Genomic DNA, 26,649 nt, shown 5'->3' with positions numbered 1-26,649 from the left:
TGAACACAAACATAGCCTCTAAAACTGCTCTGAGAGTCATTTTATGAGCATTTTACCATTTAATTTGAGAAAACCATTGTCTCATACGAACAGAAACTTAAAGGTCTTCACAGCAACCCGTCAAAGTAAAAGTTTGGTTTGACTTGAAGAAATTGTGACAGAAATGTTTTACTTAATGTAATGATACTACTACTAATACTACTAAAAAAATAATAATTAAAACATTATTTTAAGGAATAATTACCAGAATTTATTTACCACTGAAATCTGTAAATTCTGTAAAAACAGTATTTCTGGGAGGAAAAAATGAAAAAAATAAATTATTTGTTTTATAATATTAATTAATTAGAGATGCTTTTGATTATTAAAATTTAATGAAACCATTAAAATTGAATCCAAAAAAAAATTAATGGATAAATTTGGTAAAAATAAAACTGAATTTGAGAAAAATAAATAAAACATATAGGGCCCTAAAAATGTAGTTTTAATAAATTGCTGTTAAATTTTGGAAAAGTTGAATGATTTCAGTTAATTAGACGAATCTAGAAAAATTTAAAAGGAAACTTAATTTGGAAAAAAATAAAACGGATTTCATAGGGCCCTAATTAAATTGATCAAAAGTGACAGTAAAGGCGTTTATAATGATACAAAAGATTTTTATTTCTAAATAATGCTGTTCTTTTGAACTTTAATCAAATCCTAAAAAAAAATCCGAAAATATGTTTTCAACATGATAACAGATTTCTGAAGGATCTGTAACAGTGAAGACTAAAAATTCAGCTTTGCCTTCACAAGATTAAATGTCATTTTAAAACTCATTCAATAGAAAACTTATTTATTAATTGTAATATTATTTCAGAATATGATGTTTTTTTTTTATTTTTGATCGAATAGATGCTAAAGATCATCAGCCATTTTCTCCTCGCTCGAGCGGCTGTAGCGACAACAGTGTCTCGTAAGCAATGCAGGTGTTTTGTATTTGGATGTGAAAGTAAACATAAAAGTCTTTTTCTCCTGACATGAAAGCCACTAAGGACGCAGCAAATTAGTTTCGTTTTTGATGTTAACACGCCACCGAATACACAAAAACGGAAGAGAGGGGTGGTGTTAGCAGTAGCTCATTATCATTTAAAGAGACATGCACCGAAACAGGTCGCTGTGAACAGAGCTGTTTTTTACAAGGTAAAAAGGCATGTTTTACATGTCTATTGAGGAATTTTAACCAAACTATGTGGCAGACATTTCATAAAGATCCAAGAATCATACCAGCGTGTTGAAAATAGGCATTCAATGTCTGCTTAGAAGAACAGGGTTGTGAATTTGCTGCTCGTTGTTACGCAAAACTAACCAAATGACCAGAGCTCAAGAAGATCACTGGCAGACCCAGTGCTTGCTCTCAACGCTCGACTGGAATTTTGTATTGGTGTTTGTAATTTGAAGAGGGTTGAGCGCTCTGCGCTGCCTCTCTTGATTCACGAGTTTATGTAGGAATGTGAAACTCTTGCTTTGGGTTGCAGCCAGCACTTAGTGTTTGCACAATCAGGGACTGGCATCGAACGCAAGAAGCAACTAGAAATAACAGAGTGGTGCTTATTGCTCTCCCGTTCCGTAAACATCATGCTCCAGGATATGATCCGACTGCAAGACCGGAGATAATTAGAATGTTATGACTGTAATACATCACAGACTTGATTACCGTTTTTTTTTTTAGCTTTAGCTCTACAATGTCTCGATCCCAGGACTGATTTGTTTTGCACATTATTGTAACATAACAGTCTAAGGTATATAAGGAAGCGGTCGTGTTCTCAAGCCGTCCAGACAGGCTGCTTGACTGTGGAGCAGTCGGTTGTGGATGTTTCTCTGATGAGGCTCAGACTGCGGCCGTATTAATAATTGATTGGGTCTGCCAGCCGTGGCCCATTTCATCGGCTGGAGTGGCAGTCAGTGCCTGTGGAGATAACATCAGCGACCCACTGCGATGGCCCGACACAAATGACTTGAGAGCTCGGAGACCGACTACACCATTACTGCAGTGATAACCCTTCTGTTCTTTGCTGTAAGAGCTCTCACACAATGAGCCTGGCTCAGGTTTGTCAGGAGGACCTGCACATTTCAAACAGCTCTCTCTTTTTCTGGATTGACAGAACAGATGCTTGTTTTGTTTTTTCTCTATTTTTTTTAAAAGTGGGTGATCAAACCAGTATCACACCCTTTTCAGATGTTGGATCTCTTTTAGGGATGCATGATGTATCAGTGCTACATTTGTTATTGGCTGATAATTAGAATGCTTTCATTAATTTTTCAAACTTGTTTACTTTATTTTTACATTTAGATTCACTGTAATGTTAATCTTGAAAGAAAAATACTTGTGTAATCTTTAGCAAATCTTAAAAATTAATATCCGTTATTTTGTTTTATTTTATTTTATTTTGTTTTTTAAAGTACATGACCATTCTAATGTATGTTCAGTAAGATTTTTTATTTTTTTTATTTTTAGGATTTTTACTTATTGACACTTTAAATAGATTTATTTTATTTTATTACTATTTATTACTGTTTATTTATTACAACTTTTTTATTGCTAAGTACAGGACCATTTCAGTAAGATTTTTTTTTTAGAACTTTTATTTAGCTAAGACACACTAAATAAATTAAAATCAAAGATATTTATAATGTTACGGAATATTTCCATCTCAAATAAATTTTATTTTATTTTATTTTACTTTATTTTATTGCTAAGTACAGGACCATTTAAATCAGCATGATTTTTTTTAGAACTTTTATTTATCAAAGACACATTAAATAGATTAAAAGCAAAGGCATTTATAAGATTACAGAATGTTTCCATCTAAAGTATTGTATTTTTTGTTATTATTATTATTAGTAGTACCTGACCATTCAAAGGAAAAATTTCTTTTTTCTTTTTGTTACAAGATTACAGAGATTACAGAATATTTCCATCTCAAATAATTGTAATTTAATGTAATAATAATTGAACAATTATTTTATTTTATTTTATTTTATTTTATTTTATTTTATTGTTTTAATGCTAAGTATATGGCCATTCGAAGGTTTGTGGTCAGTAAGATTTTCTTTTTTTATAGGATTTTTGTTTAGCTAAGACACATTAAATAGATATCAAAAACAAAGAAATTTATACAAGTACACAAATTTATTTTATTTTATTTTATTTCTAAGCATGTGACCCTTCATAGGTTTGGGGTCAGTACTTTTTTTATTTTTATTTTTTTTTATTTAGCAAAGACACATTAAATAGATAAAAAGCAAAGGCATTTATAATATTACAGAATATTTCCATCTCAAATAAATGATTTTATTTTATTTTATTTTTTGCAAAGTAAATGTACCACAGTTTACACAAAAATATTAAGCTGCACAACTGTTTTAAACATTGATAATAATAAGAATAATAATATTTAATAATAATAATAATATTTTCCTGAGCAGCAAATCAGAAAAATCATGTGACAGTGAAGACTGGAGTAATGATCACAGAAATAAATTACCGTTCAGATAGAAAATACTTATTTAAATAGTAATATTTCTCAATATTATAGTTTTTACTATATTTTTGATCAAATAAATGCAACCTTACTAAGACGAAAAACATTAAAAAAAAACTGTGAACACAAGTGTAATTTAGACAAAATATTACAGAATTTTAATACCGGCCATAACATCAAAATAATTATCAGCTTATTGGCATTGACCAGAATTTATTTTGTTATTTTAGTGTCACAGTCGGAGAGAATAAAGTTCTGTCAAACAGCTTGACTGCTGTTTTAAAGGTTAACAAACAGACTTTCACAGTGTGTGTGTGTGTGTGTGTGTGTGTGATTTTCTGGGTGTGAGTTTGTTGACTGCGTCCTGTGAGCCCTCAATTGGTTTTCAGTTTTAATCTAGACAAACTAAAGGCAGAGCTGCAAGGCTGGTTAAAAGAGCTGTAAGCCCCTGCTTTTATCCGTCTCTCACCCACTTGCTGGACGTGTTAAACTCCCAGTTGTGAAATAGAAAGCAAACGGCGAGGTTTGTGTGTTTGTTCCCCTGCGAGATAATCCCTTTATCCTCTAGCTTGGTGATTTAAGAGCCAGTCTCAACAATCAGCACCCCTGTGTGTTTACAGAGGAAGTAAAGTCAGGCTGTTTGTCCAGACCTGAGAGAGAGAGAGACTCTCCAGTCCGTTTATCTGAAAATGCTGCCTGTTCCTCCCTGCCTTGATCTCCCACATTCACCCTGAATAATTTATTAGTAACATCGTGCAGGAGACAGATGAGGAAATTTGGTTGCTTCTTCAGCCCCGTCTAAGTTGTGATATGTAAAGCTGCCCGGATTGGCTCGCCAAGTGGAAGTAGCTATTGATCATGTTTGATAAATGCTGCTGCAGATGCCCTGTGCCGTTTTTGCAGTGTAGCACATTGCACGTCATTAGGAAGTACAATACAAAACAAACGAGTTGCTTTATTATTGTAGTTAATAGTTTTAAGTAATGTGCTTGGAAATGCGTTAACTTTATGAAGCTTTTATGCAACTTAATAAATACATTGCTGTTTAAGAGTCTGTAAGAAAGAAGTCTGTTATGTTATGCTACATTAACAAAGTATTTATTCAGTCAAAAATATATTAAAATCAGTAATAGTGTTACGTATTATTTAGGGCTGGGTGATTATTTTTTTTTTTTTCAGATGTTATCGATTAATTCAAATTTAATGTTTTGCAGTTATGTTTTGGAAATCGAGGAATTGCGATTTTGAATAGAAATATTAGCAAACGTTAGAATTAGACAATATACTAATGATAACAGTGAAGAGAAAAGAACGATCTGACCGCATGTCGGTGCACGTGATTAACCGCTCACACGTGACGCGCTCATATCACTAGGCGCCATTCACACAGAACACGCTTTTGTGTTGACAAAGATGCGACGCGGGCAGTGGAATAGGAAAAACATGCAAGAAGATGGGAGTGAACTTCTTTTAACTTGGGCGCCGCGTTTTTATAATGCTGTTTTTTAATGCATGAGATGCTGTAACAGATGCAAGTGCAACAGTCAAATGCTGTTCATTGTTTTTACAGAACATTTATGGTTAATAATAGTCTACTGGTGTTTTACGTTCAGTCATTTTGAATTTGAATTACCTTGACTTTTGAGGTTTTTTTAAAAGAGAAGTCCACTTCCAGAACAACAATTTACAAATAATTTACTCACCCCCTTGTCATCCAAGATGTTCATGTCTTTCTGTCTTCAGTCATAAAGAAATTATGGTTTTTGAGGAAAACATTTCAGGATTTTTCTGCATATAATGGACTTCATTGGTGCCCCGATTTTGAACTTTCAAAATTTAGTTTAAATGCAGTTATTGTTTTCAAAAAATAAAAATTTGTATGCTTTTTAAGCACAAAAGCTTGTGTAGCACAGGCTCTGGGAATGTGGTTCTTGAACGATTAGTTCATTTTGAACAAATCTTTAATGCGACTTGGGAAAAACGAGTCGTCTCAGGAAGTGATTCGTTCAGTAGCGCATGCGCAACATCCTGTTAAGTTCTGTACTGGAATTAGTTCACCTGTTTCGAGTCTTCAGGTTTTTCGAGTTGTTTGTTCATCTTATGGGCCTGTCATGTGATGCTGATTTTGCTAAAATGAACGAAATGACTTGAAAAAAAGATTTGTTCATTTTGGTGGACGAGACTCAAAGGTCCGAGTCTGTAAAATTATCCAAACGTCCCACTGTGAATCACGTCTTCGAATCATCACAAGTTCATCGTCGGTGTACTCCGGCTCAAAAGGTAGAGTATGTCGAAAAACTCCATGTTATTTTCTCCTACAACTTCAGAATTGTCCGACATCGTTGTAGCTTTTTGTTTGTAAACAGCGTTTGACTTACTTGCACTTTCTTAGTCTTTGCGCGTTTGCTTTGTAAACACTGGTCCTGTGGTTCCGACCTGATTCAATAGTACGTGAACGCGCATCCCAGAGCCTGTGCTACACCAGCTTTTGTGCTTAAAAAAATAAACAAATTTTTGTTTTCCAAAAAAATGACAGATCGTTTCGCTAGATAAGACCCTTCTTCCTTGGCTGGGATCGTTTAGAGCCCTTTGAAGCTGCATTTAAACTATGTTTTGGAAGTTCAAAATCGGGGGACCAATCAAGTCCATTATATGGAGAAAAATCCTGAAATGCTTTCCTCAAAAACCATATGTATCTTAAGGACTACCATGGATAGCTGACTCCTGAATTTGCAGTGATAGAAATTAATCTTTTTCAGTAAGTTTAAATTGATTTTTATCTTCTATAGGCATTTTACCTTTATACCATTTTTTTCTAAAAGTGTGCATTGAGTGTGCATCATCTATTGAGTCAAATTCTTACATTTAACCAGTCAGTTAGAATAATAAGACATTTGGGCTGTTACCAAGCAATTGAAATCAGTATCAACAAAATTCATCTTTGCAACGCTGAGGAAACACAGAAGCTGCATCTGAAGTGGTGTTTAGATGTATTTACACACTGTTTAATGCAGCTCAGAAGGATGTGGAATGCTTTAAACTACAGTTACAAATGCATAAATAATGTTCAGATATTTTAAACATATATAAAATTATTTAAAAATGAAAAGGCAGGCCACTTTAAATGTGAAATTAAAACCGGTTGAAACGAATCTTTTAAACGGTTGATTCATTCATGAACGAAACACCGTCATGTTGCTCTGAGACGCAAAACAGTGCTGTAGCTGTGTTTGGAATGATTTTTGTTGGCTAAATTAAGCAAAAACAGGAAATATTCTGTCTAAAACGAAAGTCTCTTAATATGAACTTCTTGTTTTTTGAACTGTTGTATAAAATCGATCCATGTAGAGACATAAATGATGTCTGTTGTGATCTGGCTTTATATAGAAAATAAATGAACTTGACCTTCAGGGTCAAGCTTATTGAAGCTACAGTAGAACAAATAAGTAAGAAATGCTACAGAGATTGCGAGAGATGCAAGAGATTTTCTCTCATTTGTTGCTTGATTAACAAAAATGCCAGACAGCAGGAATATTAGACTGCTGTCACTTTAAGAGCTACCCGGATCCAATATACTGTTACGTAAGTGTTTTCTTTCTCAGCTGTTTGCGTTTACTTGAGATCTAAATTACTGCGTTTACGAGAAAACTTGCGAAGACAGACATTTTGACACATAAAAGTGTGTAATTAAGCATTTAAGGCCTATAAAGTGGCAAAAATACTCCAGTGCTCTCTGAGCGCCGTCTTAACGTGTGTGCGCCTCTCTGACAGCACTCAGAAACAGTCTCTCAGACAGTGCGTGCATGTAGTGAAATGAGTTCTCTTTCGCTGCTGATTGCGTTTTAATGGCTTAAAATCACTTGTTTTTTTAACCGCAATGTTTAAGAATGTGTGCAAACGTTAAGTTTTCGTAACTACGTAACACAGCAACGTCACATGAGCGTGTAACTGCGATAGAGAAGATATATCACCCACCCCTAATTGGTTGCTTTTATGTTTGCTATGTAAACATAAAATGGACCACAAATTTCTAAACTTAAAAGAAAAAACAGATGTGAAGAGAGGGCTTTCAGAAGTTCACGACATGCTGGCCAAGTATGTTCAAACAAATATGTTCAAGTTTGTGTGTCTTTCTATTCCCATAGGGGTGTAGAGCCGTACGATAACCCCACCACAGTGTTTGTCCAACGCCACGAGCCCCAGGGAGACTCCAGCATCCTCAGCAGCACAGACTTCTTCCAGGATGAGCAAAACCGCCGAGTTATCCTGGAGAAGGTGGACAACTTCCAGCTACGGGACAAGTACATGTTTGCCACCACCACCAGGGTAAGGGTGCGCTGTGACCAGAAGCCTCTAACTTTTGACGGATAATTTGTAGCTTCAGGTTTTTATATAGCAAAAGATAGGAAAAATAAGAAGCATTGAGCTAGAGTTAAAAAACCCCCCGAAAATGTGCAGAGTGCTGAGGGTCAGATCTGTGCCAAACTCCCTGAATGCCTCTCCTGTGAGTGTGAGTAAACACTCCTCTGAAGAGCTGGAGGAACGATTCCCACTCAAGATGAACAGGCAGTGATAACAGGCTTATTTAAAGCCTTGAAGTCAAGTGTGAAGGATCGCTGGTGTGTTTAGTCAACAGTAAACTTCTGGACTTTGTGGCGGGAGGGTAATTTAGACAGGTGACCCTCAATAAGGTGTAGTACTTAATCAACTGAAGTGGTAACCAAAAGCTTGCCGGTTTGAATCTCGCAAAAAACATTGTGCCCTGAAACACAATAAATGTCCCATGAGGGACAACATGTTGTAATTGTATTTTGATTAAAAGCATCTTCTAAATATCAGACTGTGAACAGAGCAAAGACAGAAAACTGTGAAAATACACAAGCAATGTTCAGAGTTATGCAACGTGTTGCTGTTACATTCTTGCTCTGTTCCAAAACCTAGCGAGCTGCCTGGAAGGCAATATTTAAGGCTTCCGGCATGTTCCAGAAGGTAGGCGGTTTAGTAATGTTGCCTCCTAAGAGGCCAGATTTTGGCCAGATTCTAAGGAAGCATCGTGGGTTTCCTACACAGAGAGCGAAAACCCAGAATGCACTGCCACAAATTAGACGAAAGAAAGACGAAAGAAATACAAGATAATAAGAGAAATGTTGATTTCTTCTATAGAGTAGTTATAAAAATAGTTAAGTGTAATTAAAAATTGATTACTTTGCGTGTAATGTGTGTTTTATGCTTATCAGGGCATTAGCTTAGCAACATCAGTCTACATTCGTATTGCTATATAAATAGGTTCAAGCGTGTAGCACTGAATCCCGTTTGTAATTGTTAGAATGGTCACAGATCAGCGATCTCCACATATGTAAAAAACCTACTTTTGCGAACTAGTCCTAAATTTTTAGGTCAGTCTGGGAAAAAAACACTGCAGTGCAATTCTCTAGACTCTCTAGGCCAATAATTATCAAAAAATGTTGAAATTTACACTTTGGAATAAATTAGCTATAACGGGGTCATTCAGAAAAAGGTCCTTTCCGAATTTACCCCAAATCCTATAAAGCCTAGAGGAAAACTCAAAACTTAAACCCACTTAGCACATGCAGCAGGTGATTCTAAACAATTGTGTAAAGTTTTAAGGGGATCGGACCTCAGCTTGTGCTATAACAGCATAAACGTTACAAAACATAATATTTCTATGGTAAATTACCTGTATTGGCAAAAAAAGGCTTGCTACATCATGTCTTTTTCAATATGTGCTTAAATGCCTTAAAGCGCTTAAACCCCGGTAACTGTTGTTTGCAGCTATATAAATTTTTTTATTTACTTGATTACACAGTGTTTGCTAAACTTTCTGCCTAGTCTATATAGTAATACAGCATGTGGTGTATGCCATGCCGTATTTGTTTTTGTAAATGAACATTATATTAGCTAGTTTGTCATTACACTATTTTATTGTTGTGCTTTTTATTATCAAGAATACAGTCTGATGATTGTTTTTTTATACTTTACTGTGCAATTAAATTCTTGTTTGATATCGACTCATCAAGATTTAATTCAAATGTCCACTTAATCTTTAACATTTGGCCATTTCTTTTTGATAGAAAAGCTACAGTTACTGTAATTCCTTGAATATGTGGACATCGACGTGTGAATTCAGAGGGAGGGTTTAAAATTTTACTTTGAAATTGCGATGAACAGTTAGACGCTCCACACATGTAAATAATAATGTTTGTGTAGCAGCATTTACTGTGAACACGTACACGTACATAATCTACACAGATGTAAACAATTAAAGCGCATATATTAAACCTGCATCGCATATATTTAATTGAATCGTAGCGTTTGTGAATTCATAATGGCATTATGCTTTATAATGATTTTTTAACAGGTTTAATATGTGGAATGCTCCAATTCTGGTATTTTGCTGGATACTCGACATGGGCAAAAGGAGATTTTTAAAATCTAATACTCAAATAGAATCGAGGAATCGTTGCAGCCCTAGTAACAATTTGTGTTATGTGTTTTTTTAGCTTTTGAATTTAGCTTAACAATTTCAATAAGTTTAAGTCATCCTGCAGCCCTTTTGAAAGTTTGAGGTTGAGAACCACTGCTTTAAAACCACATATTTGGTTTAAAATCAAATCATATTTTTTATTCGTACATTTACATAATGCCATGTAGATCTAAAAAAAGAAGAGTGGTATTGAATTAAATGGAAACTCTAAAAATGCTAACTGCTTAAGAGAGATTAAAGGTGATAGTTTAATTATTTTTGCACTTTTTATTGAAACATGATTATTATTTCAAAAAATTTAAGCAGGAACAATTATGATCCTACAACATCTTGACATGTATTGCAATGTGTTTTGTATTGTGAGGTAGTTAGTGTTACCCAGCCGTGCACCGCAGGTCGTCAGTCATAGAAAAATAAAAAGTTTCAAGTTGTATCTGTCGAACTGTCCTATTTACATCCCATCAAAAATGAGAACATAATAAAATCTGAAATATTTGCTTTTATTTGATATGCCTTCACAAAGTTGTGCATAGTTTTGGTCGCCAAAACAATGAATGTCTAGACTACATGTCTATGCTGACCGCAGCTAGTGTTATATTTCAGTGTATCCCTTACCCTTGAATGTACTCAGTGGTTAATCATTTCCACCCCACATCGCCTGGCATCTCACTAACCTCATCCCACAGCAAACGTCTGACTGCCCAGAACTGGATGAGGCATCTGTCAGGTCACACATGGCACTGCCAGGTTTGCGTAAAGCGGCAGCCGACCTAAGTCACCCATTAAAGTGGGAAGAAATGTGCAATTTATCTGCGGTCTCAGAAAGCCAGAGACTCCATGGGAGTTTTGAGGGCTGTTTATGAGCGCTGCCGCACGGATGGCACCGCCACGGCCCTGGACAGCGTGCTGGAGGAGCTGCCTGCTTGACAGCTCTGATCTATGTTCCGTTAATGAAGTTGTGGCTTGGTTTCCCTGGGGTACTTCTAACCACTCATGCACCACTTATATGCGTTCTGCTGCCCAGTGCCGCCATATGGTCCTGTCTTCAACACTAAGCTGCGCAAACGATACAGAGCGCTGCTGTAATACACAAAAACAGTTTTATAATTGCTCCTATTGTTCTTGTTTGTGAAGGACTGAGGTAGGAAATGCATAAATGAAAAATGTGTTGTCATTTCCTCACCCTCATGTTGTTCCAACCCTGTGTAGCTTTCTATGGAGAACTGTATTTGTCTGAAATATGAAGAAAGTAAGTTTGCTTTGGAATGACTTGATGGTGAGTAAACGATGACAGAATTTTCATTTTTGGCTGAGCTGCGCCTTCAAGGAGCTTGAAAATCATCTGAATCTCATTTCATAGAGAATCACTTTGGCGTCGAAACAACGCATAAACCAAAAACGAGCGATACACACTCGCTTTGAGTGATTTCTCTGAATTTTCCACAAGCGGCTATGGGAAATTTGCTCCCTATGTTCTGGTGAGCCACAGTTCCAGCAGATTTTTTTTTTTAACGGATTTGGATACTTCGCTTACTGAGTGGATGGATTTACAACAGGATAATTAGTGGTTATTATGGTTAGACCGTTCAACTCTTTGCAGTGAAAGTTTGGTTGTCTACATAGCGCATTAAACACAATTATCCTAAAGAGGTCTTTGACAAGACAGACAAATAGTAAACAGGCCAGGGCAAACAGCTCTGTGGAATTTGTCTGGCTGGGATTGTTGTAAATATCTCTACTCTTGAGGAGAGAGAAAGTGACAGGCTTGTTGATGACTGTGTGTGGCCTGGCCCTGACCCTGCTGGCCAGACGTACCACTTGAGCAACCTCCTCTCTCTTTCTGTCTCTCGTTTTCTCACTCGCTCACTCAATTACAAAGCAAACCTTTTGCTCCAAAATTGTGTGAGCTGCCTACAGAGGCAGTGTTTTAAGGTGGCATAAGCTGCCCCTGCTGAACAAAATCAGCTTGAACTGTCCTAAGCCAGTCTTAACTGGTTTAAGATGGTCTCCCAAACTCACCTGCATAAAATCAGTCAAGAGGCCAACCAAAACAAGCTAACCATATTAGGTCAGGGTTCAGGGGCTTAATTATTATGCTACTTATGCATTCTCCCAGGATAAACATGTTTGGCCCCGTGTTGTTATTGTTAACTAAAACTAAAGATTTCACTGTTAAAATGAATCTGAAGTAAAATAAAAATTTTAGATGGAAAACTGTAGTGTAAATGTAATTTTTTTTCAGTTTTTGCAACAATGCCAACATTTCTAGTCTTTTTTTTTAGTCTAGTTTTTAATGTTTAAGCACAAAAATGACTAGCACTGACAAGATGAACTATATAGAAATGTAAAAAACAAATAAAAATGCACATAAAATACATTAAAATTTGTGTGCGATTAATCATGATTACTAATATTCAGGGCTGTCAAACGATTAATCGCGATTAATCGCATCCAAAATAAAAGTTTGTCTTTACAAAATATATGTGTGTGCTGTGTATATTATGTATATGCAAATACACACACATGCATGTATATATTTACGAAAAAAATGTGTATTTGTATATAGAATATTTATATATAATCTAAATTATATATAAATATAAGTATACATGTAAGTATTTTTAAAATATATACATGCATGTGTATTTATATATACATAAGAAATATACACAATACACACGTTATGTAAACACAGACTTTTGTTGGATGCGATTATTCACGATTACTAATATATTAGGGCTGTCAGATGATTAATTGCAATTAATTGCCTCCAAAATAAAAGTTTGTCTTTATGTAATATGTGTGTGTACGGTGTATATTTATTATGTATAAATGAATACACACACATACAAGTATCTATTTAAGAAAAATTGTATATTTTCATATAAAAGCTTTATATATATATAATCTAAATTATATGTAAATGTAAGTATACATGTATATATTGGGCTGTCTATTTTTGATTGCCCATTGGGCTCGTTTTGTTACGCAGACCTGGCAACCCTGGTCTCTGTGTAATTGGTGATTTGCTGCTTTTTAGTCAGTTGTGAGGTTAACTGTTAGTTATGATGTAGCCTGTGTAAATAGTAGGCAGCAAGGCCGTTGAGTAGGTTTTGGACCATATCCAAAATCTCTTGCCAGTCAGATGACGTTGATGTCAGTCTTTCTCATCCCTTTTTTCAATCTGTCACCCTTTTTTCTTTCAGTCAGTGTGTCTCTTTCTGACTCACTCCTTTGCTCTCATTGTGTCGAGTCCCTCTATCTGCAGCCTGGCTAATAGGATTACCATAATGAATATCACAAGAGCCTTTGGCAGTGAGAAGCTTCTAAGACTAATTAAAGCTGTGGAAACCAAGGTCCTCTCATCTCAGGGATTTATCCATAATGTCATAGAGATCCTTAGTAATAATTAAGCCTTTTCTCTTCTCACGTCCTCACCTCCCCGTGGCCCTCCAAGCTGCTTTAGTGATAACCTGGTTTTGGGGTGTAATCTGAACTTTGATGAAGGAAGATATTTACAGAAGAAGAACGAAGAGAGATTTTAAACAAGATCTTGGCATGTCAGCACGCATTAAAGTGGTCTCAAATTAATACATTTAAGTAAAATACCATTCATTACAAGAAGATGATAAAGGGATAATTCACCAAGTAATGAACTGATTAAAGAACAGACAGTTTTATTGTTCCAGTTATCTTTTTACTGCAAACTGTGGTAAAATATCATTTTCTTTTTGCTTTGACTCTATAGATTCATTAGGGTCTCTACAGTTTGAACCGACCGTCTCAGAAATGCAACTTCTCACACTGTTTCTTCAATGCGTTGTATCTACACATTCTCACTCATGCTTGAAAGTCTGATCTGTCTTTCAGACTAAGCGATGGGAGAGACTACCAGCACAGTACGGCTGTTGTTCCAGAGATAAATGCCTGCTCCACAAAGCCGGCAAAGTGACTCCGAAGCCAGATATTCATTAGGCCGGCTGTGCCAGAAACGATTCCATTCATGTTGGCATGTAAAAATAGAAGGCTTCTTATGCTGTCAAGTTGTAGTCAGGGACACTCGGATGCTATGGCAGCAGAATGAGAGATGACAGTTTGCTCAGAGGGGCTGTTTGTGGCTAACTGCCTATAAATGCTTAATGATACTCTGACGGCTGAAATTGGAGGTTGGATCTACGCGTTAGGTGCAAATGGAACCCTGGGAGAAAATTTCCAACCTCTGACCACCTGACAGGATTCGTTAACGGCTCAATCATGCAAAAACGATGTGCATCCACCTGTGTAGCAGCTCTGCACCTTCCTGAAAGGTGCAAGTTATTATGCTATTAAAATACAATAGCATCTTTCAGACTTTGTAATTGGATCTTGATGAATTAATTGCATATTTACTGTTACAATTTCCATCTCTTCAATTACTATATTCACAGGGTATTAACTAAAAATACCTAAAATATTGTTTTTCTTTTGATTTCAAGATCTAGAAATTAAAGCAAAGCTTTATAATGTCAGTGAATGGGTGTTGAGATTTTGAAGTCCAATAAAGTGCATCCATCCATCATAAAAAGTCCTCCACGTGGCTCTGGGGGGTTAATAAAAGCTATCTTTCGCTATCTTCCGCTAACTGTCATATGCGTGTTCATGAGAGAGTGGCGTTCCTGTGGATAATGTAGGATGTAGGCGTAGCATTAGCTTTGGTGAGAATAAGGTAGTCTCGCAAGAACCAAGTTTTGTTCCCCAAAAAACAAAAACCAGTCTTCTCTTGTCCCATCTCGAATTCATCCAACATTTTCTTTACAAATCGTCATTTTGTACTAATTCGTGACCTGTGTTTTGTGTTGCTCCATGTTCGTCACCACATTCGAAGCTTGCGCCAGTGCAAACTGTCTTTTAGCGTTAAAATAGTACTGTTAGGTTTTACTAAAGATTCGCAGTGAAATTAGTGCTGAAAAGGCATAAACACAGTTATTTTTGCGCCTTATTGAATATGCATTTGTAGGAGTTTCCCTTTCAGACACACAATTTATGTTAGGAAAGTATTCAAATGAATCAGTGAATTTGCTTCAGGACATAAAAGACAACTTGAAACCCTCAACTAGGAGTAATGCAATACCAGGTCTATCAAAACTTCTTGCAACCCTTCATTATTTCACCTCTGGTTCTTTTCATTGTACTTGGCTTCTTTTTTTTCTTTATTCGCAGCTACGCTAATTTGCACTGTGCTTGGTATATTTGCGTTGGTCGATATGGAAATGAAAGCTTGCGTCTGTGTTCTTTAATTTGTGCATTGTAAATCACCCGCAGAAATTTTCACACCCATCAGTGCTGTAGAAAAAAATATGTTTACAGCCTGGTGCAAAAAGTGGTTTTGGTCTATATGGCTAATTTTGCCCTTTGTGACAACTGTGAGCGGCGTGAATTGTTTTTTATAACTCATCCGTTTAAATTATATTAAAGTTCTGTATTATTAAAGGAGCGGTTCACTTCCAGAACAAACATTTTCAGATAATTTACTCACCCTCTTGTCATCCAAGATGTTCATGTCTTTCTTTCTTTAGTTGTGAAGAAATTGTTTTTTGAGGAAAACATTTAAAGATTTTTCTCTATATAGTGGACTTCTATGGTGCCCCCGAGTTTGAACTTCAAAATGCAGTTTAAATGCAGCTTCAAAGGGCTCTAAACAATCCCAGCTGAGGAAGAAGGGTCTTATTTAGCAAAATGATCGATTATTTTTATTTATTTATTTTTTTAAAATGACAATTTATATACTTTTTAACATCGAACGCTCGTCTTGTCTAGCTCTGCGATGCGCATGCGAACTCTGTGTAATCCGGGTCAATACAGTTAGGGTATGTCGAAAAACTCCCAAACTTCAAAATCGTCCTACATCGCTGTTTTACGTTATTTGTAAAGGGTGTTTGAACCTCCTAGCATGTTCACTTTGTAAACACTGGGTCGGTACTTCTGCAGCGATGTAGGATGATTTTGAAGTTGGAGGAGAAAATGAGATGAGTTTTTTGACCTACCCTGTCTTGAACCAGAATATACAGAGTTGACGCAGAGCTAGACAAGATGAGCATTTAAGGTTAAAAAGTATATAAATTGTCTTTTTTTTTTTTTAAATAACCGATCATTTCGCTAGATTAGACCCTTCTTCCTCGGATGGGATCGTTTAGAGCCCTTTGAAGCTGCATTTAAACTGCATTTTGGAAGTTCAAACTTGCAGGCACCATTGAAGTGCATTATACGCTGCTAAAATTGCGACGGCCAGCTCTGTCCAGTTTGGGCTTCAGAAATGCTTCTCAGAAACCTATGAGTGACGTCACGGACACTACGTCCATGTTTTGTAGTTTTTTTTGTTTTTTTTTTAAGTCTGTGGCTTGAACGCCACTTTCTTGTGAATGCACATACGACAGTTAGTGGAGGCTAAAGATTACAGTTTATAAAGTTTGAAATATGGATATTTTTCTTATACAAATGCATCGCTTCACTTCAGAAAGCCTTTATTAACCACCCGGAGCCGTGTGGAGTACTTATTATGATGTATGGATGCGCTTCTTTGGACTTCAAAATCTTAACACTCATTCGCTGTCATTAGAAAGCTTATAAAGCCAGGGGATTTTTTTTTTTTTTTATAACTCCCGATTTTATTTGTCTGAGAGAAGAAAGTCATATACACCTAGGATGGCTTGAGCGTGAGTAAATCATAAGAGTGATTTTCATTTTTGGGTGAACTGTCCCTTTAAATTATAACTTTAAAAAGGCAAATAGAAAAGAAATGTATTGGTTATGCAAAAACATAGTATTTTTCTGTAAGTATTGGTACCATGTCTAAGCTTTGGCAACTGGATCTGGTTGTTTCAGCTTTGTGATTTGATTGTTGTTATCACACACTTTGCTCTCTTAAGCTCTCCCGGCAACAGCGTCTGTTTCGAGAGATCTCCCTTGTCTTTGCTCTCTAAAGCCAGATTGTGTTTTGGCTGCTTCCACAACACTGCAGTCTGTTCCTGGAGACAGCCGTTAACAGCGAGATAAATCAATACCGTGAATGGTGTGACTAAAAACGAAGCAGTGCGGAGAGCTGAGAACGAAAACACTGAGCCTTTGTGCCTTTGACCAAGGAAGTGGTTAAACTTGTTATTCAGGATGATTGTGCTTATAAATACCCTTTTATCTGACAGGCTGCCTTCCTGTTGTGCTTACACTGACCCAATAAATCCCTGTTTCGCTGGCTATGTTTATTAGTATTTTTGCTTGTTGCCGCAAACACCTTGCAAGCCTTTTTGACCCTGCACTATGATATAGGAAACAGCAATAAACCTGATTAATGCAGAGAATCTGTTTCTTTGTTTTTTCGAGGACTGCCTTTATTACTTGTAATGGCGTCTTTGGCTTATAGGCGGGTAGCAAAAATTAGATTTTCAGCAAATCTGTTTACTTGTTTACTCTGCAAAAAAAAATCAGATTTTAAAGAAGCAGATTTTGGAATTGCATTTCAGTCTGAATGGTCAAATCAGACTTCAAGTAGTTTTTTGTTATTTGAATTCACTCATTTCACATTTATGGAGTGAGGGGGTTCAGACACGTCTTTAGTTTGATTGTACGTAATCTGTTTATTACAGTGAGCTTGCAATTTGTCGTTTATTATGCGGCATTGAGGCTTTGTGAACCTGATGTAAGTAACTGTTACTCACCCACGGCTTGATTACAGCGACAGCTTGTCGTAGAAGGGAAGAGACTGATTGAACAGCCTGAACTTCAGAATTGATTGAAGCTTTGATTTCCTGAGGGGAGAAAGTGAAAGAGAGACTTGGGAGGAACGAGTGGAAAGATTCATCCCTTCATGATGCATTGTTCATTTTAGACAATGCTAGACAATGCTAGGCTGGGACAATGGCTAGATTAGTACTGCTAGCACTAGTTTTCCTTCTCTTTTATCTTTGAAAAACCTGCAGTTTTAGAAGTACAAATGAGACAGGTGGTTTTTTGCTCTTCCGAATCCCCAGTAGTACTTATTAAGCGGTATCAGGTACAGGACCCCAGTGAAAACAGTGCTGGCTGGGCATATCTCCCCACGCTGATATTGTCTGCCATTCAGACCACGTTTATAGTGGTATTATGCAGCAGTTTATGGTAAATGAAGGAATCAGATTACCTTATAAAATCTTTATGACTTTGTGCTGTTTAATTTTAATTATTTTGCTGCACCATGTTCCAGTTTTGAGTAGCAGTGGAAAGTAGTAAAACAAACGACCTTGTGTGATGAATTTCTCAAAGTTGCTGCGTTTCAACTGGATATAGACAGATAAATCTGTTTAACCATTTTTTATTTTTACCGATATTCACACTGTTTTTTTTTTAAGTGTGAAATTGACTGATATTCACATGTACATTCAATTATTTAATTTATTGTTTGAATATTAACTCAGTTTGTTTTTTATTATTATTGGTCTAAATATTAAATATTAATTCAAATAAAATCTTACATTTTTTAAATATGTATAAAAAAACTGTTCAAACATTTAGATACCAAAACAGCTTTGCATAATCATAATGCCATAAATGACAACAATTGCTACAATTAAAGTATAAATTATTTAACAATTTTCTCTTATTGTTATTAGTTAAATGTACATATTAGAGGTTGACCAGTATGCGTTTTTCAGGGCCGAGCTGATACCGGTTATTACAGATCAAATAGACCGATAACCGATATTTTGAACCGTTATGTCTGGTGTAAAAATGATAATTAATGTCAAAAATAAGAACAGCAAGGGCTCAGATAAAAACTTTCTTTAGGTTTTAAATTATTTTATCGGCAAATCTGTTTTGCAAATGACTGATACTAATAAGCATAAAAATGCTTAATATAGGCGTATATTATATTAATATATTGAAGTATAATATATTATTATAATACTATTTTATTATATTACATTTATATTATATATTTTTTAACATTTGTTTTGTATTATATTGTTATATTATATTATATTATATTATATTATTATATTTTAAACCAGTATGTCTGGTGTAAAAATGGAAATTAATGATAAAATTAAGAATAACAAGGGCTCTGACAAAAACGTTCTTTAAAAGCTTTAAAAATTTATCGGCAAATCGGTTTTGAAAATGACTGATACCAATAACCATAAAAAAGCTTAATGTCTGCGTTGATAATCGGCCAAGCCAATAATCGGTCAACCCCTACTATAAATTATATTATTATTATTATATTAATATATTAATATACTATAATATTATGCATATTATTATATTATATTATATTATATTATATTGAACCAATATGTCTGGTGTAAAAATGGAAATTAATGTCAAAATTAAGAATAACAAGGGCTCTGGCAAAAAACTTTCTTTAAATGCTTTTAAATTATTTTATCAGCAAATTGTTTTGAAAGTGACTGATACGGATAACCATAAAAATGCTTAATATTGTGCCAATAATCAGTTGACCCCTAGTATAAACTATTTTATTATTATTTTATTATATTATTATAAGTCTAAATGATTAATATTATTTTAATAATTAATGTTAATAAAATATTCAAAATGCATATTGTTTTTGTTGTAGTCTGTTGATCATATAGTTATTGCTGTGTAAAAGCTGTAATGAAACAATTAAAAATAGTGTTTAGATATAAATATTTAAATAATTTCTTTCAGTGTTGGTCATTAAAAATGCATGATCAATTAACCTCTTAAGTATCACTGATACCTGATACTAATACTGTTGTAGTTTTCATTAATATTTAGAATCTTTTTTTATTTTTAATGTTAGTTTTTATGTGTTTTTGTGTTTTTTTATTAATAGTTTTGTTTTTAATAATTTTTATTTATATGTATTAGTGTATTTTAGTACATCAAAGCATTTTTTTTTTTTTATAGAATAACCATGTCTCTAATTTTAACAATAATATGTGATATCTAGTTTAATTTATTTGTTTTAGTTAACCTCATTTGAATGTATTTCCACAGACATTGCTTGGGAGCCATGAGTCTCAGTCTGTCCAGCTGTGGGTTTCCTACAACCGTCAGCCAATGAGAGCAGCTCAGTTTAACACCCGCCACCCCATCACGGTGAGTGCCGTCAGCTTCGTTTAGTCTCATGAACATATTTGTGATCATGACTGTTAAAGCTTCATGTTGTTTACCTGTCTAATGCGATTCCTTGCTCTCCTCTCTCTGCAGGAGTACTACATAGCAGATGCTTCGGAGGACCAGGTGTTTGTATGCGTGAACCACAATAATAACGTCACTCACCTGTACATCTCTGACACACAGGGCCTGGCCTTCTCTCTGTCCCTAGAGAATGTGTTGTACTACAGCCCTGAAGGCTCTGGGAGCAACACGCTTATCAGGTACAGTTGAACATCACAGAAGTACCCTTCTGCTGCAGAAGAGTATGTGAAAACAGGTGGTGTGACCATAAACGTTATTTACCAGAGTTTGCTCTAAAACAACATTTCTATTAAAAATGGAAAATTACCTCATGATTTACGTAAGCTCAATTCGGTCCGGTTTTCTGAGCACAGACAACGAAGTAGTGCTTTTCATACAGTGCACAAGTACTCTTTCACATCACATGAATGGAGAAATACGCTCAAAATTATGTTGTATTGTCAGTTTTGATGAGTATTCACATAAACAGTCTCGGTTATGTCTTATGTGAACGTAAACAGTTGGGAGAATATCGGATGTGTCAGTACATTGCATCCGTGCATTTCTTCTTTCAGACGAATACAAATGGAGTTATATTACAAAAAAATGTCCTGGCTTTTCCAAGCTTTATCATGGCAGTGAATGGCTGTTGAGATTTTGAAGTCCAATAAATTGCCTAAATTCATTATAAACTCCACACAGCTCCGGTGGGTTAATAAAGGCCTTCTGAAGCTATTACGGTTTATAAAGTTTTAAATATGGATATTTTCTTACACACAGTGTTAATTTCGTTGACGATCATTTTTGTCAGTTTTGTCAACAATTTTTTTTTCACCAACAAAAACAAGACAATAACGAAACTCATTTTAAATAATAAGAACTATCTATTGACATTTTCGTCAACGAATAAAAACAAGACAAAAATGTTAGGGTGAGACGATATGGGAAAACATTCATTCAGAAAGAAACAGCTGCGTGGTTAGGAGGTTAGAAGCTCTCAAAAGAGAGCTCAATTCGGTCCGGTTTTCTGAGCACAGACAACAAAGTAGTGCCTTTCACACAGTGCACAAGTACTCTTTCACGTCACATGAATGGAGAAATACGCTCAAAATTATGTCGTATTGTCAGTTTTGACGAGTATTCATGTAAACAGACTCGGTTATGTCTTATGTGAACGTAAACAGTTGGGAGAATATCAGACGTGTGTCAGTACATTGCATCCATGCATTTGGTTTTAAAGGGACAACAGCCTTATTTATTTGCTATTGTCTGTGGCATTGATGTTAATCAAGCAACAAAAGAAAAACAGAAAATCACTGCTCGACTGAATCACTTTAGTAGCTACTTTAGTAGCCCCAATAAAGATTAATCTAAATGTATTTATATAAATAAATATGTCTGCTTGAAAGAATGAAGAATGTAGTAAACAAGTTGTTGTAAAAAATGTATAATTAGTCTATATAACCAATGGTATTTCAATGAAAAGAAGACCATGTTGTTGTTTCTTTATGAGAAGTGGTTTCATTTAAATTTGATATAAAGGCATGTTGAATGTCATGGCAGTTAAATCTGTGTATATTATGATAAAACCTTAATATTAAACTTATACAGTGAGTTTTGTAATTTTAGAGAAATGCTTAATAAATGTGTCACACTGTAACTAAACCCATTAGGTTTTATCTGACTAAATCTACTATAGATTTAGTCGACTAAAATCTTATGATGTGTAGTCTAGATTAAAACTAAAACAATTCAGATGACTAAAATATGACTAAAACTAAATGGCATTTTAGTCATAAGACTAAATCAAAATTTGCTGTCTAAATTATCACCGTTTCAAGCTTTATAATGGCACTGAATGGCTGTTGGGATTTTGAAGTTCAATAAAGTGCATAAATCCATTATAAAAGTGCTCCACACAGCTCCAGTGGTTTAATAAAGGCCCTCTGAAGCGATTACATTTTATGAAGTTTTAAATATGGATATTTTTCTTACACAAACACGTCGATTCACTTCAGAAGGCCTTTATTAACCACCTGGAGCTGTGTGGAGCACTTTTTATGATGGATGGATGTACTTTTTTGGGCTTTGAAATCTCAGCAGCCATTCACTGCCATTATAATGCTTGGAAGAGAATGTATATCTGAAACAAAATGCAAAAATGAGTGAATGAGTGAATAAATAAATATTCAATAAAAACTTGGGTGTCATCCCCCCCAAAAAAAACTAAGAACAGCTGGCCCACACTATAACCATAATGCCTTTTTTTAACTTCACTTTAACTGTAATCCCTAAAATCCAAAGGATATCAAGTTGATACGCATTATTGTTAAACCCCTAACCCCAAAACTTAGTTTTAAATGTTGTCTAAAAGCCAACAGCCATGTTGGGCCAGGAACATGTCCCACTTCAATAATTCACGTTAAGCCCTGGTCCCACACAGCTCTTGGTTTCGTCACCTTTACTTGAACTCCTCTTGGTTTAATGACGGCCCCTCATCAGTGCTGCAAATCCGTTTTGGCTCTGCACGCCTCAACCCATAAGCAGGTTAGTGAGGTCTCGTGTCTATAATGCAAGAACTATGTCTTCGCCCACCGGTCCCTCCGCTCACACTGTCAGTAGAAAAGCAATCTATCATTCCTACACAGCTTCCCAAGGACATGCTATTGTTTTACTCTGCGGCAGAGCGGGATCTCACCCACCGCCAAACCACTGAGCTCAGCACGGCCGCCTGAGAGCAGAGACGCAATTACTGCAGTGCGGAATGCAGATGAGATGCGCTTGGCTCGCGTGCCGTTGGCATTTTCATAGAGCCCCTCTCTTGGCAGATATGAATGGCACATGGAAACAGATTTGTGTGTTTGTGTGTTCGAAAGGTACTTTGCCAACGAGCCGTTTGCTGATCTCCACCGGGTCGAGGGACTGAGGGGCGTGTTTGTGGCCACTCTGATCAATGGATCAGTCACTGAGGATAACATGCGATCAGTCATCACGTTTGATAAAGGAGGAACCTGGGAGCTTCTGCAGCCACCTGCGGCCGACAGCCTGGGAGGAACCATAGACTGCCAGGTATTAGGGATGTTGGTCATTTTGGCTGCTTGAGTACTAGATAAATCAGCCAAATACTCTGGGGTAAAGGATTTTTATTTTTTTATTTTTTTGCTAGCTGTCCCATTTTCTTAGGTGTCCTGTTAATGTAATAATAATTCAACATATAAAAACAAGACCCTTGTGACCCCTATGTTTTGGTCCATTTATTTATAGAGTTAGTTCACCCAAAAAGAAAAATTCTGTCAATATTTACTCACCTTAATAACACCTTCGGAACACAAATTAAGATATTTTTGATGAAATCCAGGACACGTTCAAGGCCCACAAAAGTAGTAAGGATATTGTTGAAATAATCCATGTGACATCAGTGGTTCAACTTTAATTTTATGAAGCTATAAATATACTTCCACAAAAGGGAAGAAATTGTTAAAAAGGGAATTAAATTGTTCTTTGTATGCAAAAAATATTCTCGTAGCTTCATAAAATTAAGGTTGAACCACTGGTGTCATATGGACCATTTTAACTCTGTCCTCAGTATTTTTCTGGGCCTTAAACGTGTCAGTTGCATTGCTGTCTATGCAGGGTCAGAAAGCTCTCAGATTTAATCAAAAATATCATAATTTGTGTTTTGAAGATGAATGAAGGTCTTACGGGTTTGAAATGACACGAGGGTGAGTAATTCATGACAGAATTTTCATTTTGGGGTTTCATTTTTAATACATTTCTATCCTTCTCTAACCATTCAGGCCACATGCTACTATCCAAAATGCCACTGTAATGAAATTTAATATTCATGATTGATCATTGCTGGCATTTCTGAGTACTAGAGATGGAGTATAAAGTAGAGTTGATATAGATGAGCCAGTAGTTATTTTAAATTTATGGCCAATAACTGAAAAATGTCAGATAAAATGTTATATTATTTTGTCTAAAAACACTATATTATGTATTTATTTTATTATTATTTTTAATGTAATTAAAAACTATTTAATTCAAAATGAAAAACAAAACAAGTTTTAAATCATTTCAAATAAAGTCCTGTTGACTAAAATCAATTTTACTCGGTGTGTGAGTGAAACGAGGAGGCCTCATTCCTTTCTTTTTTTTTTTATTTTATTTTTTAAATAAAATGTAAATTCATGTCCCAGTCAGATTTTCTTGGTTAAATAAACATTTACACTGTCAGAAAAAAGAAAAAGAAAAAAAATATAAAAATATTTTATATTTTTACATGAACAGTGTAATCAATATTCTATTTATAAAAGCAAGTATGAATCTCATTAAGTTGGTGTTTTTAAGCATTTTACATTTATTCAGAAATAATAAAAATAGTGAGTTGTTTACATACTTTTTTAAATTAGTCTTCCCATTAACGCCATTATATTGCTCATTCTGACTGATTGATGAACGCTGAACATGCACAGAGAGGCGGGATTTATCGCATGAACCAATCACAACCAGTCATATCCAATCATGGAGGCATTGCCTCCTCTTACTTTACTTTCTCCATTCATTCTCAGTTACCCCCCAACAAACTCACCGCACACTTGGGTGTCTGTTAAAACTCAATGGGCTCAGGGGAGGCGAGAGAGACACGGATCCTGCTGTAACTTTACCTGCTGGTGTCACTGTTGGAGAATGTTTCTCTAGAAAAATGAGAGATTTATACACTTTTATTAGTATACATATTGCACATATTATATTTAACATATTATGTTTCATTTCAAATTAATTAGGCATCAAAACATTATAAAGAATGGGTAGTCATTTTGAGATTTGCTAAAGATATAAATTATAAATGATAAATTATTAAGTTTTTAATGTTTTCAAAGTCAGCATTAGCAAAGTCTTAAAATATAGGAAATGAGCATAAACAATTAAAGACCCAAGATTAAATGATATGGTACCAATATATTCTTCCCATCCCTGCCATGAGTGTAGAATCTCCACTTGTTGCTTAATTTTGTGTATTCATGTTGTCAAGCGTGTGCTCATGAAGTTGTGGTTTTGTGTTTGCAAATAAGAAGTTAGAGTGCAATCATAGGAGGAAGTAGGCTTTTTTTTTCATGCTTCCAGTGAACTGTTTGTGCTTTTTTTTTTATCTTCGTTATTACATTGTTACTGACTCTCCCCCTCTCTCATTCTCTCTCACTCAGCTGGACAATGGCTGTTCCCTGCACTTGGCCCAGCGGTGGAGTCAGCTGCTGAACATTCAGCTGCGCAGGATCCCTATTCTGTCAAAAGAGTCTGCACCTGGACTCATCATGGCAACAGGTGGGCCACATGACCTGCTCTCTGCACCTCTCATATAAGCGTGGGAGAGGAAATACGAGCACTTTAGCTGCTTGTTCTGTGTCTTCCTGTTTGTGTTGCTTTGCTCCTGTTAACTGAGTGCATGCAGGTCCCTTCAGTGCAAACTGTAATGATAGGGCGACTTCTTGAGTTCACGCCTGGCAGAAAACATTGCACAGTTTGGAAGACACTTCCTCTCTCTCTCTCTGCCAGCCGCAGCCAGGCCTTTAATTAAATGATTATTAGATAATGTGCATGCATGAAGACGAGAGGCGCAGGAGGCTTGTGAAAATGTCTGGCCGCTTCGGCTGCTATCGCTCCGGCGCAGATGTGCTAATTATTTGTACTTCACCCACTGGCTAATTATCACATACAAACACACCCTCGCACTCATCGACTTAGCCAGCCGAGAGCGGCCACGCCACCTCAGCATTGTTCTTGTTGCAAAAAAATGTGTTAAGTGCTGCATATCTCTCTTAAGGAGATGAATGTAAATGAAGTTCATTACCACTCAAATTAATTAATGACAAAAGCAGATGCAGTGACGCAGCAGTGTCGTCAAAAAAGAAAAACGATGGCTCTGGTGTCAGGGGTGCGAAAGGAGAAGGTGACAGACACTATCCTTGTCTGGGCTTCTTGTCACAGTGGTGAGACTGAAGCAGCTGACGGGAACACTTTGTTTCTTGCCCTTTGCCGGGTTTGTTCCTCTTTGTGCTAATTTACTGCTATTTTGTCACTAGTGGACTGAATCTTGAGTAGGCTGTCAACCATTTTCTTGGACAAATTAGCATCTACATTACAAATATGATATGGTCAGATGCACTTTCTCATGTGGTTTACATCGTGAAACATAAATACCCCATTTACATTTGTTTTAAACCTTGTCCTTTTGTCAGATGGTCACCTGATATCAGTTGTAACTGAGGCGTGTGTGATATGACACCAGATACAGTGTAAATATTGACTGTCATCTCTCGTTCTCTCTCTCTTTCTGTCTCTCTCTCTCTCCCTCTCTCTCTGTCTCTCTTTCTGTCTCTCTTTCTCTCTCTCTCTCTTTCTCTCTCTCTCTCTCTCTCTCTCTCTCTCTCTCTCTCTCTACAC

At 35.8% G+C, this 26,649-nt stretch overlaps 1 protein-coding gene across 1 annotated transcript in view; it reads left to right on the top strand.

Annotated features, from left to right (window-relative positions):
- sorl1 (sortilin-related receptor, L(DLR class) A repeats containing) overlaps positions 1-26,649 on the top strand; it is a 79,621-nt gene that overhangs the window by 19,632 nt on the left and 33,340 nt on the right. Inside the window, 5 exon segments of the mRNA XM_051128648.1 lie at positions 7,670-7,850; positions 20,023-20,124; positions 20,236-20,405; positions 23,082-23,274; positions 25,413-25,530. Of these exon segments, the coding sequence (XP_050984605.1) occupies positions 7,670-7,850; positions 20,023-20,124; positions 20,236-20,405; positions 23,082-23,274; positions 25,413-25,530 (764 nt within the window).

This window comes from Labeo rohita, chromosome 15 (assembly GCF_022985175.1).
Source record: "Labeo rohita strain BAU-BD-2019 chromosome 15, IGBB_LRoh.1.0, whole genome shotgun sequence".
NCBI lineage: Eukaryota > Metazoa > Chordata > Actinopteri > Cypriniformes > Cyprinidae > Labeo > Labeo rohita.
The sequence above is the reverse complement of the archived record's forward strand: the minus strand, read 5'-3'. Positions and strand labels throughout refer to the sequence as shown.